General features: G+C 36.7%; 1 protein-coding gene across 1 annotated transcript in view; it reads right to left on the bottom strand.

The window, feature by feature from the left end:
- Window positions 1–20,471, bottom strand: part of LRP2 (LDL receptor related protein 2) — a 180,479-nt gene that overhangs the window by 77,096 nt on the left and 82,912 nt on the right. The window contains exons 17-31 of the mRNA XM_029933311.1: window positions 19,432–19,624; window positions 17,537–17,662; window positions 16,526–16,656; window positions 13,727–13,864; window positions 13,088–13,369; window positions 11,844–12,083; window positions 10,504–10,623; window positions 10,289–10,405; window positions 8,424–8,801; window positions 6,978–7,226; window positions 5,873–6,084; window positions 4,874–5,058; window positions 3,734–3,962; window positions 2,581–2,758; window positions 844–972 (exon numbers count right to left, since the gene is read on the bottom strand). Of these exons, the coding sequence (XP_029789171.1) occupies window positions 844–972; window positions 2,581–2,758; window positions 3,734–3,962; window positions 4,874–5,058; window positions 5,873–6,084; window positions 6,978–7,226; window positions 8,424–8,801; window positions 10,289–10,405; window positions 10,504–10,623; window positions 11,844–12,083; window positions 13,088–13,369; window positions 13,727–13,864; window positions 16,526–16,656; window positions 17,537–17,662; window positions 19,432–19,624 (2,907 nt within the window). The remainder of the gene's footprint in view (window positions 1–843; window positions 973–2,580; window positions 2,759–3,733; window positions 3,963–4,873; window positions 5,059–5,872; window positions 6,085–6,977; window positions 7,227–8,423; window positions 8,802–10,288; window positions 10,406–10,503; window positions 10,624–11,843; window positions 12,084–13,087; window positions 13,370–13,726; window positions 13,865–16,525; window positions 16,657–17,536; window positions 17,663–19,431; window positions 19,625–20,471) is intronic.

Raw genomic sequence — 20,471 nt, 5'->3', positions numbered from 1 at the left:
TTGAGGAGAGAGAGGGACTCAAAACCTGAGAGACTATTGAATACTGAAAACAAACTGAGTGTTGAAGGGGAAGGGGGAGGGGGGAAAGAGGTGGTGGTGATGGAGGAGGGCACTTGTGGGGAAGAGCACTGGGTGTTGTATGGAAACTAATTTGACAATAAACTACTTTAAAAAATAAATAAATAAAATAATAAAAAGACTTTATTTTATATCATGTACATATTCCAGCAGAAATCTCTTTTGTGGATTGACTATCTTTCCCTTTTGTTCTCACTCCCTAATAATAATAATAATTCTCCACATACATTTCTATCAACCCAGTAAAGTCTCTTAGATGAGATGAAGATCAAATTGCTCAAATAATCACTTACAATCTTTCATACAAAGAATACGTTCAATTGTAAAACACCAGATATTAAAGTGACTGAAAATGGAGTCGGAAGAACTATGCTAGAACACTCATCACTGACTATTAGTTATAATACATGAGATAAGAAACCTGAGAGAAGGAAGCAACACTCAAAAGTTAAGAATTCTTACTTCTTAATGCAGAATTCGGAGCTTTCTATTATTACCACTTGTCTAACTGTAAGCAGGTAAGAGAAAACGTGAGCGTAAGGATTGTTGAATCACATGCACACATAATACGAGCTTTATACACAGAAACTATGTTACAACTGAGGGGCTCAATTAAGTCACCCCATATGGTATGTGTACTCCAGAGATGTGCCGAACCAAAGGGAGCACAGCCCACATTCCACGGGCAAGTGGCTTAGAGCTTACGTAGCTCTGCGAAACCAAGGCAGTCTCCGCCTTCAGGGCACACTAAAGGGCGTATGGTACCTTTCAAGCAAGTCACAGAATCCTGAGAAAGACTCCATCCTGGAGGACAAACACAAGAATAAAGGCGTGGCCTCTGTGAGGAGAGCAAGCACAGATGGCTGCAGGGGGAAGAAGCACATGAATTTTCACCTGTAATGGAAAAAGAAAAGAAAACATTGGTGAATGGAAAACCTCCCACATTAAAGTGTAGTGTGTACACACACACACACACACACACACACACACACACACACACAGTCAGCCATAAAAAAGAAGAAAATCTTGCCATTTGCAATCAGCATAAACTGAGTGACATAAGTAAGAGAGAATAAAGACAAATACTGTATGATCTCACTTACATGTGAAATCTAAGAAAAACCAAACTGGCAAAACAAATTGGCAGTTGCGAGATGCATGGAGTAGGCAGTTGGCAAAATGGATGAAAGTGGTCAAAAGGTATAAACTTCCAATTACAGGGTAAATAAGTCCTGGGATGTTATGTGCAGCATTGCATTTATTACACATTTGAAAGTAGCTACGAGAGTAGATCTTAAAAGTTCTCATCACACACACAGACACAAAATGTCATAACTACGTATAACGGTGGATATTTACCAATCATTGTGTTGTGTACCGAAAAAAAATTGTATGTCTAATTTATCTCAGTGCACATAGTCATGCTGTTATTGTCCTCCCAGAGATCCCCAGTAGAGGCACAAGTAGATTGAGTTACCTATGTTGGTTTGGTTTTTTTCCCCTAAACTACTTTGTTCTTCCCTATGATGCCAAATAACATGTGTCTCCATGCATGAGCTAAAAAGAGCTCTTTTTACATGAATCAAATCAATGTGCATGTTCCCTTTGTGACCCTGACATTTATCCACTATTGTCCAAATTTTGGTTAGATAGTAATCTTTATTTTTCTATTGATGATATCCTTGTGTGTCTCTCTGCTTTTAAAATAAGGGAAACTGCGTGATTCCCAGGCTCACAGTATGTCAGGATGTGAAGGCAAAGAGCAAATGAATTATGAGAAGGGTAGGCTATTTTAAATAGGGTGGTCAAAGGCCACCAAGGAGCATTTGATAGAATCCTAAATGACATAAAGAAGCCACTCAAGGAGAAATCTGGAGGAGGGGTGTTCCAGGAGTGTTCTAGTAGGAAGTAGCCTCGTGTGCTTCTGGACCAAAATGAGGTCCAGCATGGTAAGAGTAAATGGAAGAAGAGACCAGGAAGAAAAGGGGCCAGATTCTGAAGCATGATGAGTTTTGAGGGGAGAAGATTAAGTAAATATTAAGTGACTTATCCCTCCTCCCACCAGAGAGAACACTACCAATGCCAAGTTTTTAAATCGTCCAGCCACACACACTTCTAGGATGTATGGAATATATCACATCTACATCTAGGATGACTTGGGATAGCGGAAGCACACCAACTACACAGCACTGGTGCCATGACTCCTAAAAATAAGCTCCTTTAGACCATAGAATGGTAGCAATAGAAGGATCTAAGGGACTATCTGGTCTATGCAGCATTTGTCAGCTGAGAAGATTGGGATTTGGAAATTGTCAGAGACAGAATAAAATGACAAAATTTAGATCTGTTGTTTCATCCAAGTTTTTAGTTGACCATGATAAATAAATGTAATGAAAATGTTAGGACAGTGGTGGTTAGTAACGAAGAAAGGAAAATATATTGCCCAAACAAGAATAAGTGCTTTCCAAGCTATTCCCAGGCAGGTGTCGCTGTGTCACTTACTGGTAGGTTGTTTCACAGGATGAACAGCAACAACCCCCAGGGGCTGCTGAATATTATGAATTATGACTGACAGATTTCCACCATGCCACTTATTGGCTTGGAAAACCTGATTAGTAGAACGGTCAGTCCAGTACACAGAGTCCTCAAAGGCTGTTATGGCATAGGGATGTCGCAGAATCTGTAAAGCCAAAGAGAAGGATCAGATTTTTGCCAACAAGTACAAACCAAGGTAAACAATGTAGAAAAGAATATCTTATAGCATTACTTGTTTAAGACATTGTTAAGTCATTGTTCAAGGGACAGATAAAAATTACACTGCTTGACCTGTAATTATCCCACGATAGCATTCAAAATACTGTGTCATTTTCATTTTTACTCTGGTCATTACCCTGGGCATCCATTTTAGAAATGAAAGCAACACTGAAGTGCGGAAAGTAAGGTTGATTTATCTGGATCCCCTACTCCCAAGTCTTAGCCCCCTCCCCTATTAGCACCACTCTGTATCCAGTGTTATTTCTGCCACTACAGAGTCACATAAATCTGACAGAGACTACATGCAGACTTCCTGAAGGGAGGAAGGCCCTGCCAGGGTCCCTTAAAGCTATGGAACTAGGAACAATGACAATTTTAAATAATGGCTCTTTGCTAAATACATATTTTGTATATTTTCCCATTTAACTTGTAAAAAATAATTCACCTTAATTTTCTGAATAAGTTGATTAATTATAGAATTGTTGACTCAGTATGTTGTATACCTGAAACTAATATAGCATTATATATCAATTGTACTATAATTAAAATTATAAAATATATAATAGGCTATCTATGATTTAATTAAGAAAGCTAAATATAAATTATTACTTAATTGCTTAACACACTTTAAAGTATAGAAACAGATTAGCCTCTACAGATCAACTAAATCACACGAACTATTAAGCCTTCCCAAACATAGCACAATCTGACCATGAACTAGAATAAAAATATTTGTTAGTAAGAAAAGATGAATTGGCCCTCACTCCTGTTGATATTTCCTGGATTGACCTTGTAATGTCTAAGACATAAAAACTAATCTCTTAGTTTTCTTGTTACCCTATTTGCTTTATACAAAGGCACTATGGTGGGTTCAGTGTAGTGTTTGTCAATACCAACTTACCAAATCACTGGCTATCATCTGCCTCCGATGTTGTCCATTATAATCACAATAGTCTATGTAATCAAGATAGGAGTCTATGAAATAGAGCAGTCTGTTGGGATAGTCAATAGTCATGCCACTGGGCCAGAAAATCTTGTCAGCAACAATGACAGTGCGCAAACTGCCATCCATGCTGGCTCGTTCAATACGAGGGTGATGGCCCCAGTCAGACCAAAACATTAAACGGTCACTGTGGAAAGAAATTAATTACCATTGTAAGTAACATACCATATTTGTGCTCTGCTTAAAATAAATCACCTCCAGTTCAGAATATCTATACAGAATTCATTATTTCCTCTGAGTGTCACAAACTAAAACCATAATCATAATGCAATCATAAGCCATCTGGGTGTTTCTAAAATGTTCATAGAACATGCAGTACATTATGGCAATGAAATGTTTCAATGTCTATTCATGTTTCTGTACAATCCACAAATAGTTGATCTGGAAATATCCATCTGGCCTTGTTTATCTACTCTGTCATTTTTTAAGATAAAGGAGTCAATTTATTCATCATCAGATTCATCATAAATTTCACTGGTGTGTAATACTTGATAACATCCAGGAAGTCCGTATTCCATCAAGCATAATTTGTCTAACTCATGATCCTACAGAAAAGAATTTTAAGTAAATTTAAGGAAAGAAGCCATCAAAGGTTTCTTAAGCACATGAGAGCATTCCATCTTCTCTTTAGGACTAGAGAGCAAAAATTATCTTTCTTCCATGACATAAACACAAAACTAAAGCAGGAAAATCTTGCTTTTTTGTTGTGTAATGATGAGTATAATGTTACAGCAAACTGGCCCATCTATGGAATACCACTATATGTATCCAGTAGAGACCTAATTATATAATTCTATAACAATCAATTCAATAGGTGTATTATCAAGCTAATAAATCAATGTGTTCTTAAATTGATCAGCCAATTGGTCTCATGAAGGAAGGGCACCAATAAACGCTTGGATGGTTACCATTTCTATAGAAATGTTTAAACAAGGTTTCATTTAAAATTTTAAGATACACGTATCAGCCATATCATGCCATTATTGTTATTCTTATAAACACATCAAGGCAATATAATTTAAAGGAAAAGAATCTTACCTAATTCTGGGATCTAACGCCAGTCCCCTTGGATTTGATACATTACTACAAATCAGCACAGTCCTGTGACTCCCGTCCAGTTTAGATACTTCAATTGTTTCCAAAGCATAATCTGTCCAATAAAGATTGCGACCTACCCAATCTACCACCATACTTTCAGTCATAGTGACACCGCTGTTAAGTATCTAAGGAAAAAAAGTGAATTAAGAGTGAATTCTAAAAAGAATGAATAAATTGAAATACGTAAATAATTCTGTGAGTAGACTGAAGTTCTAGGAAAATCTAGAATAAGACAACTAAATTTGTCCTATGATTGTTTGTTAGGATTGGAAAATGTTGTCTTCGATGTAGCTAACCACCAAACCAACAGTAGGACATTCCACGAAAAATTTACATTTTGTAGAATTAAATACTCTGAGATAACTCTATCGTTGAGTGAGTGTGAACTTTCATTTGGTTTCAAAGTTTTTGCATTTAAACAAAAGCTCTATCCATTCGCTAAACTGGCAACACAATGAAACTTTATAATGTTCACATGCCAAAATAATACCTTTATTGATTAAATGCCAACATTTATAAAATAAAGTCCTAAGGGGCAGAGGAAACATAATCATCAAGGGTCGAGAAACTGAAACTCTAGATGGATTGAGAAATATAAATAAATTAAACCTAAGGTTTAGCAACCCCTTCACTCCCCTGCATTTTCCTCTGCTCTCATCCACTAGGAAAAAAGAAAATTAAAAGGTATGTCAGAGACTTTCTGAAGTGTCTGCATTATGTGACCTGGAATTCAGAATTATGGATATACCTTCAGAGGCCACATTCTTATCTAAAACATCCATATACTGGGAGTTATGAACGCCCAAGCCTCTTGGGTGCAATGTGGCCCAAATGGAAAACTGAGAACTACCCAGGATGAGGTACGACCTGCTCTCACCGATGAGTAAGAGTAATAGTCCCAACACAGCAGAACTAGGCAGGGCATAGAAATGTACTTACCACTCTTCTATCTGTTCCATTTTGAAATGCACTCCAGATTTTACCCTGACCTCCATCAGACCAAAAGACACGGTCGCTGATTGAATCAAAATCAATAGCTACGATGTGAGAACCATTCTGGACAATTGAAGAGATAGTGTGAACCTGGGAAGTAATATTGTCAGCAACAATTTGGTTCCGACTTGCCACAAGTAGCAACAAACTTTCGGATGCTGTCCAAAAGGAAAATGCAAAAATGTCAATGAATATGGGAGCAACCACAATTAATACATCTCTTAAATATTTGATGCAATCCTTTTGATAACAGAAGGAAGACGTAATTCCAAACCATAGTAATAAGGAAAGTTATTTAATTTATTAATTTAATCACTTCATTCTTTATATATAGTTAGCTGATTTTCATAGTATTTAAAATAAGCTTTTTCCAAAATAGCTATCTTCCTTGAATTATACTCAAGCGTTCTTCCATTTAGTGTTTGTTACTTTTGTAGTTACTTCTGAATTTTGTTTATCTTCCTTCCTAGAATGTGGGCTTCCTGATACCAAGAATTGTCTTAATATTTTTGTTTTGCTTGAGGCACTGAGCTGTGGCAGAGGTTTCTAATTAGCATGGCGCATACCCTTCACCTGTCCCTGAACAGTCTCTCATTCAGGCTCCTACTTGAAAATGAAACTATTTTGTGTTAACCTTCTTTATTTGGTCACTTTTGAAGTGAAGCCCAAATCAATATCCTAATACCTAGTATAATTACTTTCACACAGTAGAAACTGAATTAATATTGGTTGAATTGATTCAACTAAGCATTATATAAAATGCTTAAATAGGATATAGAAATAATTTTTAAATATGAAAGCCATTGATATTTTAAATAAAAAATCATCTACCTATTTATATTTAGCTTCTATTTTCCAAAATATGCCAAGATTTTTATGAATATTAATTTTATTTAACTTGCACAGTAAACTGTGGCTTAAGGAGGTTACATAAACCAACCAGGATTCAACTCCAATATTGTCTAATGCCTGCATGCAATACTTGATTTGAAACTCTTGGGTGTGCTGTTACTCTAGCTGGAGGTAGTTCACTTTCAAGTTCCATTATTACCTGTAACTTTGCAAGTCCTTCCATTAGTGTCTAACGTGTATTCTTTATCACACCAGCACCGGAAAGAACCTCTCATATTGTAACAATGCTGACTACAATAGCCTGGAACATCACATTCATTTATGTCTTCACAGGTCTTAGAGTCATTGGCAAGGAGGTATCCTGATGGGCATGAGCATTGAGCCCCAAAGGGTCCCTGAATACACAGGTGAGTACAACCACCATTGGAATCTGAGCAGCTCTCCTGGTCTAGAATAAAGAAAGAGAAATCACAAAGGGGGAAAGTCAGGAATCTTTGCTTTTTTTGGTTCACTCTGTTGCAATATTTGTCATATAGTCTCATGCCACCTTCACTGAGGTAAAAGCTTAAGAGCAATTATTCACTTGGGTGAGTTCCACAGGCTAGTCAATATATGCTCTAATTTATTTAAGGATTTATTCTCCTCCACAATCACTGGACTTAAACCACTTTTTTCACTACAACCTTCTATTATAATTCCATTTAGTGCAATGAGAGAAACTTGGGGAAATACTGCTGACATCAAAAACACACAACTGTTATTGATAAAGCATACAAAGAGACCTAAATTACTTCCCACTTGCCTTCTGACCTTCTTCTACCTACACAGATATGGAAGATGAGACTTTGACATTCAAGAGCAAGGGCTGGAAGGTCTATGAAAGGGTGTAAATGAAAAGGGAAAGAATTAGAACATTAGAGGGCACAGATCCACCAATATGCCATCACTCCTTGCTTTCAGGGCCACAGCAGCAGTGAATGCCTGAAGCCACCCAGAGTCCATTCAAATGCCTGGAATGCAAATACCCTCTATTTCCATGCGTACTCTAACTTATTTTTGAGAGACATGATATGAAACATGCTCCAGAGAGGGAAATAAGTTAAAATTATTAGAATATTTTCAGCACGAATACAATCCACATAATATCATAAGAATCTAAAATATTTTGCAATCATACCTGGCTGGGGTTCATCTGAGAGTGAGCATTAATTAAAGAGGAAAGAAAGAAAGGACAGCAATTAGGATTACATGCCAATCACAGGATTTAAATCACAGCACACACAAATCCCCGGACTTCATTTGTTTTTTGGCAAGTTCTGATTGAAATTAGAAAATATTAAAGTTAGAAAAACGTAGGACCACAATCCAAAACAAAATTAGTTTGACAATCTAATGGCCTCATCTAGTCTCATTTTTCTAAAAAAGAAGTAAAAACACAGAACCAAGTGCAAAGGATTTAATGAGAAATATCATCCAGTGGTGATTTCTTTGAATTCCATGACTCTTATCCCTACACAGATTTGAATTCATAGAGGAACTGAAATGCCTTCCTTAAAGCTACATGGAGACTCTGATAATGGTGATGCATAGAAGGCCACGGATTAAAATGAATTTATGGCCATTAAACTGTGGTCAGGAAACTTACTGCAAAGTGGGGATTCATCTGTCCCATTGGGGCAATTAAAGATGCCATCACACACTGCACTCAGATTCACACAGATGCTATGGCCAGGGCATTGCCATTGCCAACTGGAACAGTGAAAGGCCTGAGTAGGGCAGTCTTTCTCATCACTCATATCCCTGCAGTCATTGTCCCCATCACAGAGCCAGTCTTTGTGGATGCAGTTCCCATTATCACACAGAAAGCGAGTTGAAGGGCAGGTCTTGGGGGCACAGCCGCGGTGCTCATCTGATCCAGAGATGCAGTCTGGGTGCCCATCACACTCCCAGCTCTTCGGGATGCAGACACCATCAGCCTGGCACTGAAATTCATCTGGATGGCACATCCCAGGAGGCCTAGTTGCTAAAAGAAATGCACACAAGAGATGCGCTTGTGAATGTAATTCATAATCCTTTTTATATAATTCCAAGATTCAGAGGAAATTATTTTGGAGCAATGGTAGGTTTATGACAATGACCATAACAAATTTAATATTAAAATCTAGAATGATATCGGGTTCCCAGACACTGTGGTACACAAAAATCTTTCTATGTGTCCGACTTGTCCCTGAGTCAAAAGAAAATTCTGTTTTACGGGATTTTAATGTTCATTCAACTACAGGATAATAATAAAATGTATCTGCCTCTTTATTAAACAATCACCAGCTCTTTTCAATAGAACGTAAAATTGCCATTAATTTGTTACTTTGATTCCATCCGTTTAATATCATGTATTTGGATGTTATTACTTTTCCCTCAAATGAACTACCTCCAATGAAACCAGCACACTGAGTAAACAAAAGGTGACAGTAAATCCTTAATTCTTTGCAAACTTTCCACTATTCATTGAGAGATAAGAGTTGCTTCCCTATCTCACAGGGGTAAATCCAAGTTTCCTCCCAGGAACCCAGTAAGGCAACAGCAAATCAGTTGCAACTGGCAGTTTAACCACAAACCATCACAGATGATTTCCATGTTTTCAACATGAAACAGGAAAGCCAGTGACTATAAATTTCCAGGTGTTGAATACTTCTACCTTTTTGTATACTTCTATCTATACTTTTATCCATAGATTTAAACACTTATTTTGTAATGGGGGAGGAAAATTAATAAAAAACGTACTTTTTGTGGTCCACCATTATTCTAAAAAGTGATCAACTTACCAAGAATGGTTTTACAACTCTAAAATCCATTTAACACAATTAGTGGGCATAAGAGATCCTGTCCACTATAGGTCTCCAGCCCCTGGAGATTATAGAACCATCAGATTATGACTAGAAGGAATTTTCTTTTCTGGAAACCCTGAGTGAATTTTATCTGTATCATTTCTGAGGCCGTTATTAATGTGTACCTTGCTTCCATTATTTCTTAGGATATATAATTTCTTACCCTACTCTAAGAACAAAGGCCACATATAACATCTTAGCACATATTCAGCAAAAAGTAGCTGAAAAATAATTCATTTGGGTCAATATCAAATACCACTACACATCCCATGATCTCTACTGAAATTTAGAATAATTAAGATAGCTTTACATACAGCAAGCCTCAAAAACTTGAAACCAACTAATTAAAGATGTCCTAGGAAATATTCTTAATGAGAACAAAAATATATAAGAAATATTGAACCCACATAAAGACTATTGGAAAGTGTCCATTTATGCCACTTGCTTTGCAAATTTAAGTTATTATTTGGAAATACCTGGTCAACTCTAATGTACATTCAGTACTGTGTTCCTTTGAAAATAGTTTGCAATTTAACCTATCTCCCCTACAGTTTATGCAAATTAGGGAAAACTTGTGGTAATGTGAAATGATTGCTTTGCCTGAATGCATGAATATGGTACTTACAACAGTCTACCTCATCAGAGTGGTCACTGCAGTCAAAAACACCATCACAACGATATATGATGCTAATACACCGACCTTCACTCTCACATTTGAATTGAGAAGTAGTGCAATTGATTACTAAGAATGAAAAAAAAAGCACTAGAAATTAGCTCAAAATGACTAAACATTGAGATTATTTGTAAACATTATGAATAAAAATAAAGCAATCCACTTACCACAACCATTTTCATCAGATCCATCAACACAGTCCTTGTCCCCATCACAGACAAAAGATAGGTCAATACATCGGTGATCAGGGCAACGAAACTGACTTGGTAGGCATGTCTCTGTAAATTCTAACATCATTCAAAAACAAAACCAAGTAACAGTTTATTTCTTGTTCCTTGTGTACTGGACTGAAGCTGCAAAACGCTAAGGAGATAAACAAGTTATCTCATATGTACATGTGTTCAAAATTCCTTCGCATTGGCCACATAGCCAAAGTCAGCCCAGAAGAGTACTCAAAGCCAAAACAGATTGGGAGAAACGGAAGAAAAAAATTATGGGTCAGAGTCAGGTGTTCTGTGATTACACCTTGAAAAATACATTACACTTCCCAAACTGAGCATCATGGGCTTGGACTGGACTATACCTCATGAATACAACTGGGTCTGTGACTCTACACCAAAGCTAAGCAATGGAGTCCAACTGGGCAGCATTGTCGGCCTGACCCACATGCCACGACAATATATAGGCAGATCATAACTGTATTTAGTCCTAAGTCTAAGCAGAACAATTCTAGAAGCCAGGATCCTGCCTTGCTAAAGAGACAAAGCCTTAGAGTCAGATGTGCTGTCTGCCCCATTCACAATATGAAGCTATATTAAATATAGACCGACAGAATGTGAAAGCTAGAAGAGGTCTGAAAACCCATCCACTATAGTGGAAAGTGACTTGCCTAGTCATGTAACCAAAACTAGACCTTAGTCCTGGGAATTCTCTCCACCCTCAACTACTATTGTAGACACAAAAACAAACAACTTAAAATCAGAACTAGCAAGATGAAAAGCAGACAGACAGCACCAATGGAAATTGAAAGTTTCTGTGTTTCTGTGTTTTATTCTCTTTTTGCCTGCATGAAACAAAAAGAAAAACCAATAGTCAAATGTCTTATATGACTTAGAAAATTAATTTGTGATATAGATAGGTAGGTAGATAGGTAGGTAGATAGATAGATAGATAGATGATAGATTGATAGATAGATAGATAGATAGATAGATAGATAGATAGATCGATCGATCGATCGATCAATAGTTAGTGGAGGAATTTCTTTCCCACTTGTGTCTGGATGTTAGAGACAGTCCTTGTTCTCCATCCATAGAACTCGGTGATCAGAGGACACTAAGCTTCTCATGTCTTTACTCTTATAGCCTATTGATACAGGGATTGACAGATGGAACAATGATTACGATCCAGCAAAAACTGTGTGACTTCAGAGGAAAATGTGCAAGGCCTACAAATTGTTCAAATCTATTCATTCGGCTGACCAACCAAGAGACATCAGTACAAAACTTACGACAATTCTTCTCATCGGATCCATCTGCACAATCATTATCTGTGTCACAAAGCCAGCTCCTTGGGATACACAGATTATTATCACAGGTGAATAAGGATGCAGGGCAGGAAGTGGGTGCCTGGGAGGGACAGTTCTGCTCATCACCGCCATCAAGACAGTCATTCTGCTTGTCACACTTCCAGTGTCCAGGGATGCACTCTCCATGGGCACAGGAGAATGCTGAAGGTGCACAGGAATTATCTACAACAGAAACAAACTGGTCACAAAGACACTTGCTTTTATAATTCTATTAAATGAGTTCTTACCTTGTAAAGGCCCCCTTCTTTTTCAATGGGAGCAGTATACAAAATAGGGAGAGATGTGCAAGTCATTCATATCATCATCATCACTAGCTGACATTTACTTTTTTCTAAGTGTTTTATATTTTTTATTGCCCTTAATCCTCACAATTATACTGTGTGGTACATATAATTACCTGCATTTTACAGATGAACAAACTGAGGTGTTGAGAGATTTAGGAATCTCCCCAAGATTCAATCTCTAGTTGGTGTGATCTGAGGCCCATCCCTTACTTCTAAGCTATTCTTCCTCTATTCTCAATTTCATACTTGTCGACAGAAAGCTTGAAAAGTTTTAGGTAAATGTGTACATTTACAAAACAGGAAGAAAATTTTAGAAATATCAGAAAAGTACAAATGGGCACTTTTATTTTCACCTGTGACATTCTTCTTTCTCTCCAAAAAGACAGATTATTATTACTGATCTCACCTTAAAAGAGATTTCTTAGATTTGATTTATTCTTTTTTTCCATTTCAATAGGATGCCTTTGTTTTCTGCAATAGCATTCATTATTCCCTAGACTTTATACACCATATGACCATTTGAAGAAAATGTAAACATTAAGACCATCAGTTCACCCTTATTTTTCTCCAAAGTTGAGGAAAGAAAATATAGTTCACCCTTATTTTACTCCAAAGTGGAGGAAGGGGAATACAGCACTTGAGATTTTCAAACACAATTATTACAAGTACCAATTATGAAATACATTCTTTCAGATACTAAAGGTTATAATGTGCTTATTTTGATCTGACTTTTTGAAGGACTTGTAATGACTGCATTTGGTCCAAACATCCAATGTCAGAAAAAAACCAAAATGTTACTGAAGATAGTCCAAGGCAATGGAAGAAATAAGCTATAACATGACCTATGAGTGGTGTTCTATCTCCCATGTATAAGCTACTTACTAAATAGGCCACATAGGTGCTCATCGCTATTATCATGACAGTCATCTACTCCATCACAGCGGTAGTGACTGGGCACACATTTGCCGTTGCTACACAGAAAGGAGAGGGCGCCACACTGCTCCAGGGGTGGTTCATGGGACGGGTCTTCCTGGCATGTCAAGTGATTAGAACTCAAATTCATCCCATAGGGACAACCACACACCCGCTGGAAATTTGGCACTGGGAAGCAGAAGTGGCTACAGTCACCATTTGGATGTGTGGGTCGATTGCAGTAGTTAGAACCTGCAAAAGCAATGCGAAAGACAGTGAGTTAAGTACATTCCACTGGGTTGATCACAGAGGTAGGTGGTAAAGGAAAACAAATGAGAAAGAACAATGTTTAGATCCAATGCTAAAAAATAGCTGCCGCTTAGAAATCAACATGCCAAATAGAACATTTAGTTAAACACAGAAAATGTTCTAAAATGTGTTTTTCCTGACAATACTTTTGAACAGAGACTGTTAAGTCTTAATTACATAACTATCTGGGTAACAGGAATATATAACAATCAGAAGCTATATTAAATCATATGTACTAAAAAGTAAAGGAGCCACCATATTAAATAAATACAGCCATGTAAAAGAACATGGCAATCTCACCAGTCTGAGTGTTGGCATCATATGATTTCACATGCATTATATGAGTGATGCCACTTCGGATAACTGTTACGTCTCCACCATCCATTTTCCTCACTCGAACGATAGCACCCAGTCTCCAGTCAGTAAAAAACACATAGTCTAAGAAGAAACACCAGTGATTAGTATTGTCATCACAGCTAACTTATAAACCACTTTGGAAAATGCAATAGGGTTGTAACACTTCTTGCAAATGTGAGAAGATTCTCCCATAAATAACTGTAATATGTTTCTGTAATCATTTTCTGCAACTTATTACTCTCTAGAAATGGTTCTTTAGAAGGCTACATACTTGATACCAGAGTTCCGGTTCAGGCAGACATGTATGGAGTATTGTGATGGTATTTAATAGCAATTAGGTTTGTACTTCCGTAGGTAAAAATAAAAATTTGGATAGAGTATTAGATGTGCCTCATATGACTGAGTTCTTATCCCACGTAAAGCAGGAAACTTCTGAGTGCTTATCGGCAAATACTTATGAATGTGAGAGTTCTTTTTTTGATAAAATTAAGGAAATAGACTAAATCTCTAAGCTCCTTTCCAGATCAACCACTCTATATATCCCATGTCTTAGTTGTTGAAAACACTAATTTTTTTATATACTCAACTGCTCAGAAGGAAAAATACCAATCCAGTGCAGAAAGGAACTTTCATTGTAGCTCTGGGGATCACAGAAGTGTGCCTACCCCTCCAACTATAGTAATATTCCATAGAGTTCAAAAGTTCATATAGAGGCATCATAAGCCTCTAAACATTAAAAACTTAGTCACATTCCCATTACAGGGAAGTTTACACACACATTTTGAATAGAATCAGGGGACTTTTCTCTTTAACAATACTTTAAAATTCCCAGCTAACCCAAAATATGCCAAAAATGTCACAAATTTTATCATTAGACCAATTTTCCTTTTCTGTGGTCTAATCAATGACTAATCAGTTACTAGATTACTAAACCTTATCTAGACTGACTGACAATCTCAATCTTACCACTCATGAAGGTATTTTATTATACTTAAATAGATAAGTAGTTCAATAAACCTTTCACTCATGTGTGGTGCACAGATAGCCAAGCAGATCTAGCCTTTCTCCATAAAAACAAGGATAATTTCTATGGTGTTGTGCAATCAAAGAATTTCCCAGGGGCGCCTGGGTAGCTCAGTCAGTTAAGCATCCAACTCTTGGTTTCAGCTCAGATCATGATCTCCCAATTTGTGGGTTTGAGCCCACATCAGGCTCTGTGCTGACAGTGCAGCCCCTGCTTGGGATTCTCTCTCCCTTCTCTCTCAAAATAAACTTAAAAAAAAAAAAAAAAAAAGAATTTTCTGTCAGAAATTCACACTGATGGGCAGTGTTGGGAGAAACATAATAATATTACTACTTTTACTACTACTATCATTTGGGGAGCATGGTGTTGCTTTTTGAGTATGCACTAAAAATTTTTTTCATACTGATAAAACCAAATAATATCAAACCTGACTTTTTATTCAATCCCAAAACATTCCTTCAAAGAGCAGAAAAAATTTAACATTCTTACATTGTTCCCATGTGACACCAAATGGCTGTCTGACATCATTAGTGAAAAGGGAGTGAGTAAATGGGAAGGTATAAAAAGAAAGGGATGAGTATGTATAATTGACTCGTCTCATCAAAAAAACTTACTCTCTTGAGAGCATTTTTAAAATATTTTTAAATACATGCACTCCTCCACAGATAGACGGCAGGATGGAACATGCAATATATTTACTAGCTATTCATGTGTGTGGGAGAAAGTCTTTGATTTACAAGTCAGTGTCTAGCCTGTTACAGCACCTTGCTAATTATCCAGAGTAGATTGTTCCAACCAGGCACACAACTAGCATATGGCCGGCCTTTGGTGGATCACTAAATGGCACTCCTCTAGCTGGACTAATTATAGATTGTCAAACAGAACCAGGTTAGATTTGAATCTCTCTTCATCCTCTTGGCCTGGCAATTTTGTACAATGCACAAGCTATACAATCATTTGCAGAGACTTTGTGTTCAAGACCAAATAAAACACCTGTTTCACAATGCCAGGCTGCACTCAATTCAATACCACACCTCCACTCAAGAGGGGAGCTGGAACAAGGAAACCTGATACAGTGGTGCGATCACTGCTGCTGCACTTCCCAGAATTCCACACCCGCTGCAATCTTCCCTTAAACTGTCAGAGAGTTTCATGAAAAAACAACTACAGTTCACTACTTTTCATAGGACATATACTAATATTTCTATATAATACCAATGATATCAGTTACCCAATATGTGTCTTCAAAGTCGAAGTCATTCAGTGACTATGCAGTTGATAAATATGTGTAATCGCTTTTCCCCACAGATTCTAAGAGGGTTTTTACAGAGAACAACAAAACACCACATGGCACCATAAAAATTCCTGATGTTTCTTATTGAAAATGAGCAAATCTTTAGTTTGTTTGTAGGTATATTTATATCATAGAGTACTTGAGGAGTTAAAGTTTATAATACATGTAATCTAAAAAAATGCTATACCTGTATAAGTTGTCAATTATTATCTAAAACGTCTAGAACAAAAAATACATGAAGAGAAAATTGCCAGTCCAAAAAAACCAAATATTTTGTTTATACATGAAAGCAGCATTCTCATTTTTTGTATTCTAAAATAACCAACTTTCCCAGAGTTGTGAGATTGCCAAATGAGGATGAGTCTACTGTTAACAATTTGCAAAGTATAAAAACAACACACACTTTTACTGCTTCAAAGCATACCTCCAAAGACAGTAAGTCCAAATGGATGTGTCATCTGCTGTATATGGCCCAGGTTTCTTCTGTCTAAGCCATCAAAGGTGCTGTGCTCAATTTTATCAAAAAAGGCATCTACCCAGTACAACCGTAAAGCACTAAAATGATAAAATACTCAGTTATCTGTTATCCAGAAACTAGTAATGCACCCTTTTCACTAAGGACATTCATGAATGGTATGTTCAGTTGAAACATTTATTAAACAAAGTTTTAAAAAGTAGATTATACTGATTTAAAATGTGATAGTTTTTGCAAATGGCACTTCATTCTTTTTCATAGCCTTTCTTATGCTCCCCCAAAAGATACAGCATATTCTAACAAAGCTATTTTTAATTAATTGTCTCAAAAATTCTTTTAATGTTATCTTCAAATTAGGTATTTTATTTTTCTCCTGGCTAAGTCCATAAGTTAAGAAAATATTGGTAGGAAACTATATTTAAAAGGCTAAATATTTCTTCCCCTTGTCTCTTCTATAGACTACTTTGGCATTCACCTCTGTAAGCTTTTTTTCCTTTTATGTTCCTAGATAGATCAAGTTCCTGAGAACCCTATTTTATACTTCAAAATTATCCCAAAGTATATATATGCAAATATATATTTGTTGATCAGTTGACACTGAAGATTTCCTATCCACAAGATACTCCCTATAAAAATTACACATGATCAGAACTTCATCAAATCCTATCCTACTTCTGATGGGATTTCAGTCTTGCCTCCTCTGTATTGACCTTCCACAAGATCTTATCATTTTGTTCCCTCTATCAATATTCTCGGAATATTCGTGATGCATTCGTTTTCATCCCAGCAGAAGTTGGTCAACTTTGTGTTGTCTCTTTGTATCATACTGTATCCTTCTCCCAGTACCGATGATGTAAAAATATCCAAGTACAAGTAGTGCCAGTTTCCTCACTCTATCATACTGTTTCCTGTGATCCACAGTAAGTGGGAAGTTAATAATTCAGAATGATTCCTACTTACCCCCAATCAATGGCCAACCCATTGGGCCATCCAAGAGTAGTGTTTACTATAGGCAAAAGGTTAGATCCATCACTCCATGCTCTCATAATTTTAGCAGGACGGAACCAGTCAGTGAAGAATATGTAACTAGAAAAAGAGGTAATAAATAAAAAATGTTAACACGGGAACAAACTACATGACTTAGATTTAGCACAGCCTCAGATTTTCCAGAGACATGATACAATTTCATTTTCTGTATATGTTTGTGGGCTTATGCAGAAAAAATAAAATCTGCCTAATAGGCAGATTTAGTATATGATTGATCTCTTAATTAAAAGTTTAGTTATCAGTATATAACCAAAGTCATAAATACAATGGCATTAAAATGGGCACCCAGAGCAGAGAACCAATGTGGTAGCCTTGGGAACTAAAACTACTGTTCAAGTAGATTCTTTTAAAAGACATAATTCAGGTTACTTTTTAAGTAATTTCTAATCCCTACATGGAGCCTGAACCTACAACCTCCAGATTAAGAGTCACACACTCTACTGGCATAGCCAGCCAGGTGTCCCTGAGTTACACTTCAAATACTCATAATATTCCAAGAGCAAGAAAACAGATTTTAATCTCTTTCCTCTCTGGATTAAACATCTAGGTCACACCAGGTAGCTCTTCCACAAGGAAAGCATTTCATCTCGGATGAAGGATGCACCCAAGTCAACATAACTCGAAAACTTTTATTCTGAAGAGTAACAAGACAAAAAAAAAAAAACAAAAACAAAAACAAAAACAAACAAAAAAAAAAAACCTAGGAGCAAAACAAATAAAGAAAAAAACTCTCTACAGGGCGATAAAATTTCTTATTACTAATATCACCAGTTTTTAAATGTTTCTTACATTATTTCACAGGGAGAAAACTTAAATATAAAATAAACACTCTAGAGGCAGCATACAGAGTTCTTAGACACAAAGGCTTTGTAGCCAGATAGGTCTGGAATTTGAATACTAACTACTGTTTATCAGGTATTATATTTACCTGGCCCACAAACCAGCTTTAGAATTAGACAAGATTATGTAAAGGTTTTTTTTTATGTTTTTTTATTTATTTTTGATACAGAGAGAGACAGAGCATGAGAGGGGGAGGGGCAGAGAGAGAAGGAGACACAGAACTGGAAGCAGGCTCCAGGCTCTGAGCTAGCTGTCAGCACAGAGCCCGACACGGGGCTCCAACCCACGAACGTGAGATCTGACCTGAGCCGAAGTCGGAGGCTTAACCGACTGAGCCACCCAGGTGCCCCTGTAAAGTTCTTACTCAGTTTTAGTGAATTACCACTCCTTTTCTCTTTTCTTTTTAAACTCCATTCAAATACAACTACTAAGCTCAGACTTGTTCCAAACATATTCACTATTAACCATATTTAAATAAGAAAGGTAAGAACATAAAAGGAATAGTATAAACTGTTCTGTCTTTTCTTGTTGGACGCAACCAATCATGGAATGGTTAAACATGAAACTTAGTCTGTGGTCTGAAAGACTTTTTATTCCAAAAGCTACTGATTAAGCAAGTTTTGCCAAGCTTTATATCAATACATTAAAGCAGGGAAAGAATTTGAGCCTTTCCTGATAATTCCATTGCACATTCAATCCTTTTCTACTGAATCTGTATCAAATTGTTGGTCCTCCTCAATTGTGGGGGGAAAGAAAACACACTTCAGTGAAGACTGGGAAAGCAAGTGTTTTCAAGGAGATGAAGTGATTACTTAAACTTATGTTAAAGGGATAAAATTTAAGGTGATTTCAATTTATACAGTTCATTCTTATATTTGCTGAATTTGCTAAATAATAGTGGCATCACTTTTCTATAACTTTAAAAGACATACAGTTTCCAGCTCTTCAGGAAACATGAACACACTTACCCAGCAATAGGATGAACAACAATTGATCGTGGGTTATTTAAATTCCGGATTATTGCACGTCTCGATTTATCAGCTAGCCTCATGACACTGATACTCCTGTAAGTAGCATCTGTCCAATAAAGGTTCTTTGAAATCCAATCAAAAGTCAAACTTTCAACACTTTCCACCCTGTTGGCTGTGAGAATTTCTCTTCCTGTAAGTTGAAATACGAAGTTTAAGCTAAGTATATTTTATGACATACACTTTCCAACTACTGCGTATTTAAATGTATCAGAGTTATAGCATATTTCAGTAACCCATGTGGAATTCTTTTAAAAAAAAATACTGCTGAGCAACAACTGAGATAAATCTAGAATCTAACCAATCCCAAAAGTTTGGATCTCAAAAACCAGACATGATTCTTATAAATTGAACCAGAAGTGGTATGCCCTGCATTTACTCCCTCATTCAACCTTCCAGAAAAAAAAAATTTCTCATTGCAGAACATCTGAAGAGAAGATACCTGAGTTCACATATTCACCAACACCACCCACAGAGAGCTCTGATAAGCTGACACCACCAGGTACCACAGGCAGGAGATCTCTGAGGTGCGAATGCCCAACTTTCTCATCAACAGCCTTTCAAACTGCAAAGTTGCAGTATTTTGAAAAGACCAGCAAAGATTCCAAAGGGAAATCAGAGGTACAGGAGAGGAAAAAAAGACCATTTTTATCTTGGTGAAATTTTTATGTCTTTTCCACTAAAGAAACTCTGAATCTCAGTAAGTAATAACACTTTTTTAAAGAAGGAAAAACAATCTTAGTGTTTTTTTCCATTCTGTTACATAGCAAATTATAAAAAGAAAGTCTTCTGTGTGCTAGACACCATACTAGATACTTAAGAAACATAATGTCACTAATAGTAGTAGTAATAGCTTATATCAAGCACTTAATACAAACAAACCAGGAACTGGCCCAAATATTTTACATGGAATCATCCATCATCACAACAGTTCAATAACAACAGGAAACTGAGTCATAGAAAAATGAAGCATCTTGAAA

The sequence above is a fragment of the Suricata suricatta genome, chromosome 3 (genome assembly GCF_006229205.1).
Source record: "Suricata suricatta isolate VVHF042 chromosome 3, meerkat_22Aug2017_6uvM2_HiC, whole genome shotgun sequence".
NCBI lineage: Eukaryota > Metazoa > Chordata > Mammalia > Carnivora > Herpestidae > Suricata > Suricata suricatta.
Note: the sequence above shows the minus strand (reverse complement) of the source record. Positions and strands in the feature narration are given on the sequence as shown.